Source organism: Eriocheir sinensis, chromosome 20 (assembly GCF_024679095.1).
Source record: "Eriocheir sinensis breed Jianghai 21 chromosome 20, ASM2467909v1, whole genome shotgun sequence".
Lineage (NCBI taxonomy): Eukaryota > Metazoa > Arthropoda > Malacostraca > Decapoda > Varunidae > Eriocheir > Eriocheir sinensis.
The window spans coordinates 20,780,519-20,790,518 of NC_066528.1; the positions used below are offsets into that span (position 1 = coordinate 20,780,519).

Below are 10,000 nucleotides of genomic sequence, written 5' to 3' on the forward strand. Positions count from 1 at the left end.
CATCCTTCTTTCCTTCCTTCCTTCCTTCCTTCCTTCCTTCCTTTTTTCCTTCCTTCCTTCCTTCTTTCTTTCCTTCCTTCCTTTTTTCCTTCCTTCTTTCCTTCCTTCCTTTCTTTCTTCTTTCCTTCCTTCCTTCTTTCTTCCTTCCCTCTTCCCTTCCTTTATCCACTTCCTTCCCCGTTACCTCCTCACTCCCTTTCCCTTCCTCCCCACTTATCAACACCCCCCCACCACCCCGACACTCACTGAAGCAAGTCACCCACTCCTTCTCCGTCAGGCTCTTGTCCCCGTCGGCGTCGCACAGCTTCGGGAACATCTTGGCGCACTTCTTCGGCTTGATGAACTTCCTTACGGTCTTCCTCAGCCGCTTGTACTCCCTCCGCCGCAGCTTCTGGTCACGGTTCCGGTCCAGCCGCGAGAACTTCCACTTGAGCGCCCGTTTGAGTAGCCGGCGTTCAGATACTGTTAGGAAGAGGAGGAGGAGAAGGGATGAGAGAGATAGACAGAACGGGGACAAGTGTTAATAGGACAAAAACTGTGCTAGATCGGCGTCGCATGACCCTCCAACACCCACCCCACCAATTTATATTATGCAACTAGGGGTCTAAAATGGAAAATGCTGAATAGTAAAGATGGCGTCACTATAAACACTTGCCTGCGCCACAATGGGCTGGGGCCGATCATCAGGCCCTACTATGAAGGCCTACCGGCGCCACAGGCCAAGACGTAAAAAAATAAAGGCTGACTTTGTTTATAATGCCATGTTGTAGGGTTGATCAAGGCTAACAAATGTTATTATACAATGCCATGTCTACAATGAACGGGTAAGCCAGGAAAACAACTTCAAGAGAACAACCCCAACAACAACAAGAAGATGGACAATCTGTTGATCGGCGTCTGCGACACCGATGAAAAGAGGAAAGAAAAGGAGATGGAGAAGAAAGAGAAGGAGTGAAGAGGGATGAGAAAGGAGATACAGAGAGATAAATTAAAAAAAGATAAAGAATGGAAGAATAAGTAGGAGTCATTGAAGATAAGGAGAGAGAGAGAGAGAGAGAGAGAGAGAGAGAGAGAGAGAGAGAGAGAGAGAGAGAGAGAGAGAGAGAGAGAGAGAGAGAGAGAGAGAGAGAGAGAGAGAGAGAGTGAATGACGGTGAGTGAATGAAAGTGAGTCAGAATAGTCCCCAGATAGATAAATATATAAATAGAGATAGATAGATATACGAAAACATGGTGAGTGAATGAGTAAGTAGCAGAGTGAGTCAGTAAGGAGGTGACTCAACAAGATAGGTCGGGATATCACTCGCTCGCTCACTCATGACTCACGTTTCCTCAAGATAGTGAGTAATGAATGAGCAAGTACAACAGGAGTCAGTGAGTAAATGGGTGAGTAAATGAATGAGTAAATGAGTAGACAGAAGAGTAAGTGAGTGAGTTAGTAGGAGAATGAATATGTAGAAGGGTGAGTAAGTGAGTCAGTAGGAATATGAGTAAGTATATGAATGAGTAAATGAGTCAGTAGGTATTTGAGTAAGTATATGAATGAGTAAATGAGTCAGCAGCAATATGAGTAAGTATATGAATGAGTAAATGAATCAGCAGGAATATGAGTAAGTATGTGAGTAAATGAGTAAATAAATGAGTAAATGAATGAGTAATGAGTAAGTAAATGAGTAAACAGAAGAGTAACTAAGTAAATAAATCAATAAGAGAGGTAGGTCAGAATATCACTCACTCCCTCCCTCACTCCCTCCCTCACGCCTTACTCACGTTTCCTCGTATTCATCTCCCGCTGGTATTCCTTGACCATATGCAGACTCAACTTGGTGATGAAGGTCCGTCGTGACTTCCCCGTACAGCGCTCTGGAGGTGGTGATGATGGTGATGGTGGTGGTGAGGGAGAGAAGGAATGGTGATGTTAGGTTGGGTTGTTACTATTTGTGGTAGTTTATTGCATTTTTGTCTACTACTACTACTACTACTACTACTTCTTCTACTACTACTACTACTACTACTACTACTACTACTACCATTACCACGACGCTAAATAAAAAAAAAAAGGAAATGAGGAGGTAGATAGACAGATAGATAGGGAGGTAATTTTAAGATCCAAGGTGCATAATAAACATCACAGGCATAACATAACATCAACATCATCATCATCATCATCATCACTACAACTACTACTGTGACAGCCGAACATGCCAGAGAGGGAGGCTGTCTCATTTGGGTTCATCTGGCGTTCATCAGCTGTCAGACTCTCATTTGGGTACATCTAGCGCCGGGCATGTTACAAGCTGTCCACATACAAGCTGTCATGACTCAAAGCTCATATCTGCCCGTGAGTGAAGCCTCGGCCGCCCCTTGTGCCAAACCAAGGTTCAAACGCTTCCGACCCCTCACAGTCAAGTATTTTCAAAGGGTAAAATGGAGAGCAATCGGGTTCTAATGTGTGTTTCTTTAGGTTCACGGTACAGAAGAAGGGCCAAACTACCACCAGGGTCATAAAACTACCCCTGGATATGGAGAGCACTCGGGTTCTAATGTGTGTTTCTTTAGGTTCACGGTACAGAAGAAGGGTCAAACTACCACCAGGGTCATAAAACTACCCCTGGAAATGGAGAGCACTCGGGTTTTAATGAGTGTTTCTTTAGGTTCACGGTACAGAAGAAGGCTCACATTACCACCAGGGTTATAAAACTACCCCTGGAAATGGAGAGCACTCGGGTTCTAATGTGTGTTTCTTTAGGTTCACGGTACAGAAGAAGGGTTAAACTACCACCAGGGTTATAAAACTACCCCTGGAAATGGAGAGCAAGCGGGTTTTAATGAGTGTTTCTTTAGGTTCACGGTACAGAAGAAGGGCCAAACTACCACCAGGGTCATAAAACTACCCCTGGATATGGAGAGCACTCGGGTTCTTATGTGTGTTTCTTTAGGTTCACGGTACAGAAGAAGGGTCAAACTACCACCAGGGTCATAAAACTACCTCTGGAAATGGAGAGGAATCGGGTTCTAACGAGTGTTTCTTTAGGTTCACGGTACAGAAGAAGGGTCAAACTACCACCACGGTCATAAAACTACCCCTGGAAATGGAGAGGAATCGGGTTCTAACGAGTGTTTCTTTAGGTTCACGGTACAGAAGAAGGGCCAAACTACCACCAGGGTCATAAAACTACCCCTGGAAATGGAGAGCAATCGGGTTCTAATGAGTGTTTCTTTAGGTTCACGGTACAGAAGAAGGGCCAAACTACCACCACGGTTATAAAACTACCCCTGGAAATGCCTCCCACAGCTCCTATACGAAAGACTTGTATATGTTTGGGCGATGAAATGTTTAAGAATATTGTCACAAGCATCTTCCAGGGACGTCTACGCGGGTAACTCTGCTGGACTGAATCGGGAGCGCGGTAAACTTGTCTCCTCGCTCTACCAAGCACCTTCCAGGGACGTCTACGCGGGTAACTCTGCTGGACTGAATCGGGAGCGCGGTAAACTTGTCTCCTCGCTCTACCAAGCACCTTCCAGGGACGTCTACGCGGGTAACTCTGCTGGACTGAATCGGGAGCGCGGTAAACTTGTCTCCTCGCTCTACCAAGCACCTTCCAGGGACGTCTACGCGGGTAACTCTGCTGGACTGAATCGGGCGAGCGGTAAAACTTGTCTCCTCACTCTACCTAGCACCTTCCAGGGACGTCTGCGCGGGTAACTCTGCTGGACTGAATCGGGCGAGCGGTAAACTTGTCTAGTCCCTCAACCTATAGCATCTTCCAGGGACGTCTACGCGGGTAACTCTGCTGGACTGAATCGGGCGCGCGGTAAATTTGTCTCCTCCCTCTACCAAGCACCTTCCAGGGACGTCTACGCGGGTAACTCTGCTGGACTGAGTCGGGCGAGCGGTAAAACTTGTCTCCTCCCTCTACCTAGCACCTTCCAGGGACGTCTACGCGGGTAACTCTGCTGGACGGAATCGGGCGAGAGCTAAACTTTATCGAATTGGACCAAGTGACATCCAGCAACAGAAGACGAGATTGCCGAAGTAAAATATGAATAATAAGACGATAAAATACTAAAATAATAGGAACAGAATAATAATAATAAATAAATAAATGAATATATAAATTAGGTGGTTGTGAAGTGGTTAATTTGCTGGCGGACAAACACGAGAGAGAGAGAGAGAGAGAGAGAGAGAGAGAGAGAGAGAGAGAGAGAGAGAGAGAGAGAGAGGTATACCCACGCTACACATGATCAAATTAAGTCGTAACACAAAAAAAAAGCTGTAAATTGTTTTGACAGCAGCGATATATTCCGAGATAACGCTCTCTCTCTCTCTCTCTCTCTCTCTCTCTGAAAACAACATACACTATAAGAAAATTAACATAGAATTCTGTGCAACGAAGAAAAAAAAAGAAAAATATATATTAGAAAAACAACTACTACTACTACTACTACTACTACTACTACTACTACTACTACTATTTCTACTATCTTGAGAGGGATTAAAATGACGGATTACAGTTAAGATAGTGAGAGAGAGAGAGAGAGAGAGAGAGAGAGAGAGAGAGAGAGAGAGAGAGAGAGATGTCAACCCCCTTCTCTCTCTCTCTCTCTCTCTCTCTCTCTCTCTCTCATTCACCCACTTAAAGAAAATGGCCACTTGATTGCTCGTTTCCTCTCCTTCTTTTCCTCACTCAGAAGATGCTGCATGGGTATATCAGGACAAGGATGCTGGATAAGGTTGGGACACGAGAAGAGATGAGATGAGATGCTGGGTATATCAGAAGGATGCTGGAGACGGTTGGGACACGAGTAGAGATGAGATGAGATGCTGGGTATGTCAGAGGGATGCTGGAGATGGTTGGGACACGAGTAGAGATGAGATGAGATGCTGGGTATATCAAAAGGATGCTGGATATGGATGGGACACGTGAGAGGGAGAGGAGATGCTGGACAAGGATGCTGGAGATGGTTGGGACACGAGAAGAGATGAGATGAGATGCTGGGTATATCTGAGGGATGCTGGAGACGGTTGGGACACGAATAGAGATGAGATGAGATGCTGGATATGTCAGAGGGATGCTGGAGATGGGTGGGACACGAATAGAGATGAGATGCTGGGTATGTCAGAGGGATGCTGGAGATGGTTGGGACACGAGAAGAGATGAGATGAGATGCTGGGTATGTCAGAGGGATGCTGGAGATGGTTGGGACACGAGTAGAGATGAGATGAGATGCTGGGTATGTCAGAGGGATGCTGGAGATGGTTGGGACACGAGTAGAGATGAGATGAGATGCTGGGTATATCAGAAGGATGCTGGAGACGGTTGGGACACGAGTAGAGATGAGATGAGATGCTGGATATAGAAGAGGGATGCTGGAGACGGTTGGGACACGAGTAGAGATGAGATGAGATGCTGGGTATAGAAGAGGGATGCTGGATATGGTTGGGACACGTGTGGGCGAGAGAAGATGCTGGGTATATCAATAGTAGTAGTAGTAGTAGTAGTAGTAGTAGTAGTAGTAGTAGTGATGGTGGTGGTAGTTTTAATAGTAGTAGTCCAACCCAGCCCAGCACCCCCCCCGGCCAGCCACCCACGTCCCCCGCACTATCGCTACATGGACAAATCGTAGCAAGAAAACACAATCTAAGTGGCCGCGGCGTCACGTTACCCCGGCCGGCAAAAACATCGTGCAAAAAGCGGCGGCGGGTTATCGGGGAGAAGTGGAGCGGCGGCGACGGCGGCGGCGGAGGGCTGACAGGCGGCCCTTTGTTGTGGCGGCCAGACCCAGCGGTGCCAAGTACGGCGACGCACCCCTCGTAGCCCAGACCCCGACTACCTAAAACATAAGCTAAATTGGGCTTCGAAACGTGTATAAAGAGCTTGATTAGGGGGCTCAGAGGTACGAGATGAGGTGGGGTGGAGCGCGCGAGAGGGGGAGGGAGGGGAAAGAGTAGGATTATTGAGAGAGGAGGGAGGGGGATGAATGTTAAAACCTCGACTTCCTCAAAAATACGGTAAACTGGGCCTCTGAACCTAGGTAAAGAGCTTGTTTAAAGGGCAAAGGGTTATGATATGAGGTGGGATGGAGCGCGGGAGAGGAGGAGGGAGGGGAAAAGAGTGCAGGGATATTGAGAGAGGTTGGAGGGAGAGGAAGAATGCTAAAACCTCGACTTCCTCAAAAATACGGTAAACTGGGCCTCTGAACATAGGTAAAGAGCTTGTTTAAAGGGCAAAGGGTTATGATATGAGGTGGGATGGCGAGAGGGAGAGGAGGAGGGAGGGGAAAAGAGTGCAGGGATATTGAGAGAGGTTGGAGGGAGAGGAAGAATGCTAAAACCTCGACTTCCTCAAAAATACGGTAAACTGGGCCTCTGAACCTTGGTAAAGAGCTTGATTATGGAGGAAGAAGGTGGGAGATGAGAAAGGGAGAAGGGAGGTCTGGGAGGAAAGGGAGGCGAGCAAGGGAAGGGTGAAAAGCTGAAGGAGGGAAAGGATTGCTAACCTAAATTACGAATACCTCAAAATTACGTTATTCCAGGAGTCTAGACTTGTATAGAGAGCTTGATTAGGGGGCATAGAGGTGGGAGACGAGGCGGAAGGGAGAGGGAGGGAGAGAGGGGGAGGAAAAAGAAGGGGAATGAAGGTTGAGAGGGGTAGGAAGAGACGGTTCATTGAGATCGAATACCACAAAGTTATGTTATTCCAGGAGTCTAGATATGTATAGAGAGCTTGATTAGGGGGCATAGAGGTGGGAGACGAGGCGGGAGGGAGAGGGAGGGAGAGAGGGGGAGGAAAAAGAAGGGGAATGAAGGTTGAGAGGGGTAGGAAGAGACGGTTCATTGAGATCGAATACCACAAAGTTATGTTATTCCAGGAGTCTAGACATGTATAGAGAGCTTGATTAGGGGGCATAGAGGTGGGAGATGAGGCGGAAGGGAGAGGGAGGGAGAGAGGGGGAGGAAAAAAGAAGGGACAGGAAGGAGAGAGGGAGAGAGGCGGAGGAAAAAGAATGGGAAGGAAGGAGAGAGGGCGAGAGGCGGAGGAAAAAGAAGGGGAAGGAAGAGAAGGCTCATAGGCATCGAATACCTTAAAATCTAGCTAATCCAGGCACCTAATCCTATATACAGAGCTTGATGAAGGTTTAAGAAAGGTTGAGAATGGATAGGAAAGAGGAAAAACGACCAGGGAGAGAATGGAGATGAGTGACGGAAGGGATAGGGAGGGAAGACGGAAAGGACTGCAAGCTTGGACTCTGAATACCTCACAAATCACACTATTATAGACGTTTTAGCTTGAAGAGAGAGGTGATTTAAGGGTATTACGGGGTGAGATGAGCTGGGATGGAAGACAGGAGGAGAGGGAGGGAAGGAGGAGGGGGGGGGATGGAGAGGGTGAGGAAGGAGGGTCGGGTGCGTGTGTGAGGGGGATCGTAACCCTTAACCCGTAACCAGCAGGACATGACCGACCTTCACAAGGCTTCAGATTTTGCCTTGGCGAGCTGACTGACTGACTCACTCACACACACACACACACACACACACACACACACGAGAGAGAGAGAGAGAGAGAGAGAGAGAGAGAGAGAGAGAGAGAGAGAGAGAGAGAGAGAGAAAACAGAAGAATGAAAGCGAGAGAAGATGACGCAAGAAAGAATAACAGAGAGAGAGAGAGAGAGAGAGAGAGAGAGAGAGAGAGAGAGAGAGAGAGAGAGAGAGAGAGAGAGAGAGAGAGAGAGAGAGAGAGAGAGAGAGAGAGAGAGAGAGAGCATTTACAAGCATCATCATCTTTTAAAGCAACATTATATAAACAGCTCTTTCTCTCTCTCTCCTCGGGGGGGCGCGGATCCCTACGGCGGGCGGGGGGAGGGGGGGGGCGGATTGGGGGGGGCGCCACAGGGGATCGGGTTGCACTTGATAGCATTCCACACGAGGCCGAGTTGAATAAGCCCAATTTGTTAGAGACTTTAATGTTGTTTGGGTTACCAGCGGCGGGGGGGGGGGAGGGGGGAGATGAGAGGGTATTACTTCATGCTAAATCAACAACTATTACTATTACTGCTGTTGCTGTTACTACTACTACTACTACTACTACTACTACTATTACTAATTTTACTACGACTACTACTATCGCATAATTATAATTCATCTTCTTTTCCTTCTTAATTATCTTTCTTTTCCTCTTTTTCTTCTTCCTTTTCTTCTTTTTCATCTTCATCTTCTTCTTCTTCTACTACTACTACTACTACTACTTCTACCACATCCTTATAGTTTTTTTTTCCTTCTAATTTTATTCTTTTCCTTTTTTTTCTTCTTATTTTTCATCTTCTTCATCTTCTACTACTACTACTACTACTACTACTACCACATCATTATAGTTTTTTTTTTCCTTCTAATTTTCTTCTTTTCCTCTTTTTTTCTTATTTTTCATTTTCTTCATCTACTACTACTACTACTACTACTTCTACCACATCATTATAGTTTTTTTTTCCTTCTAATTTTCTTCTTTTCCTCTTTTTTTCTTATTTTTCATCTTCTTCATCTACTACTACTACTACTACTACTACTACTACTACTACTACTACCACATCATTATAGTTTTTTTTTCCTTCTAATTTTCTTCTTTTCCTCTTTTTTTCTTATTTTTCATTTTCTTCATCTACTACTACTACTACTACTACTACTACTACTATTACTACTACTACCACCACATCATTATAGTTCTTCTTTTTCTCCTTAATTTTCTTCTTCCATTTTTCTTCTTTTCTTCTACTACTACTACTACTACTACTACTACTACTACTGCTACTGCTATTGCTACTGCGCTGTTCCCTTTATGAGCCGCTAACGAGGTCAACGCAGCAAGGTCCACTATTTCGGGGTTAAGTAATAACCAACTGGGAGGAGGTACAGTAAAACGGGGGTGGAAGGCATTTAAACTACTTGCGTCTCTCTCTCTCTCTCTCTCTCTCTCTCTCTCTCTCTCTCTCTCGTTTAAAATGGTCGCAAATCAGTCTATTGGGATATGCACGGAGAGGTCGGGGGTCAGGATCGATCAGTGTGCACAAGCCATGAACTCCGTGGGCGTCCCCGTGGCTTCCTATACTCAGGGTTGTCTCCTACAGAAAGAACAAAAGTCGGTATTCTCAGACCCTTCCGTCCCTCATAATTAACTATTTCCAAAGGCCAAAAAGGACATCAGTTGGGTTATAATGAGTGCTCTTTTAGGTTCAGGGTACAGAGGAAGGGTCACACTACCACCAGGGTCATAAAACTACCCCTGGAAATGCCCCAAACTCCTACGAAAGTTCAGTTAAATGTGTGTTTCTTAGGTTCAGAGGAAAAGAGGAAGGGTCAAACTACCACCAGGGTCACTAAACTACCCCTGGAAATGCCCAAAACTCCTACGAAAGCCCAGTCAAATGTGTGTTTCTTAGGTTCAGGGTACAGAAGAATGGTCAAACTACCACCGGGGTCATAAAACTACCCCTGGAAATGCCCATAACTCCTGCGGAAGCCTTGTCAAATGTGTGTTTCTTAGGTTCATTGCACATAAGAAGGGTCAGACTTCCACCAGGGCCATAAAACAACTCCTGGAAATGCTCAAAACTCCTGCGAAAGCCTTGTCAAATGTGTGTTTCTTAGCTTCAGGGCACGGAAGAATGGGGTCAGACTATCACCAGGGTCAAAAATACCCATGGAAATGCCCAAAACTCATACGAAAGCCCAATCAAATGTGTGTTTCTTAGGTTCAGGGTACATAAGAATGCTCAGACTACCACCAGGGTCAAAAATACCCCTGGAAATGCCCAAAACTCATACAAAAGCCCAATCAAATGTGTGTTTCTTAGGCTTAGGGTACAGAAGAATGGTCAAACTACCACCAGGGTCATAAAACTAGCCCTGGAAATGCCCAAAACTCATACGAAAGCCTTGTCAAATGTGTTTCTTAGGCTTAGGGTACAGAAGAATGGTCAAACTACCACCAGGGTCATAAAACTAG

General features: G+C 46.0%; 1 protein-coding gene across 4 annotated transcripts in view; it reads right to left on the reverse strand.

Annotated features, from left to right (window-relative positions):
• LOC127001373 (SPARC-related modular calcium-binding protein 1-like) overlaps positions 1-10,000 on the reverse strand; it is a 64,555-nt gene that overhangs the window by 19,267 nt on the left and 35,288 nt on the right. For all 4 annotated transcript variants that reach the window (XR_007755173.1, XM_050865920.1, XM_050865919.1 and 1 more), the window contains 2 exons: positions 1,770-1,862; positions 247-462 (listed from right to left, as the gene is read on the reverse strand). Coding sequence is in view for 3 of the 4 variants with exons in the window: in XM_050865920.1 (XP_050721877.1) it covers positions 247-462; positions 1,770-1,862 (309 nt within the window). In the remaining variant the exon portion in view is untranslated. The remainder of the gene's footprint in view (positions 1-246; positions 463-1,769; positions 1,863-10,000) is intronic.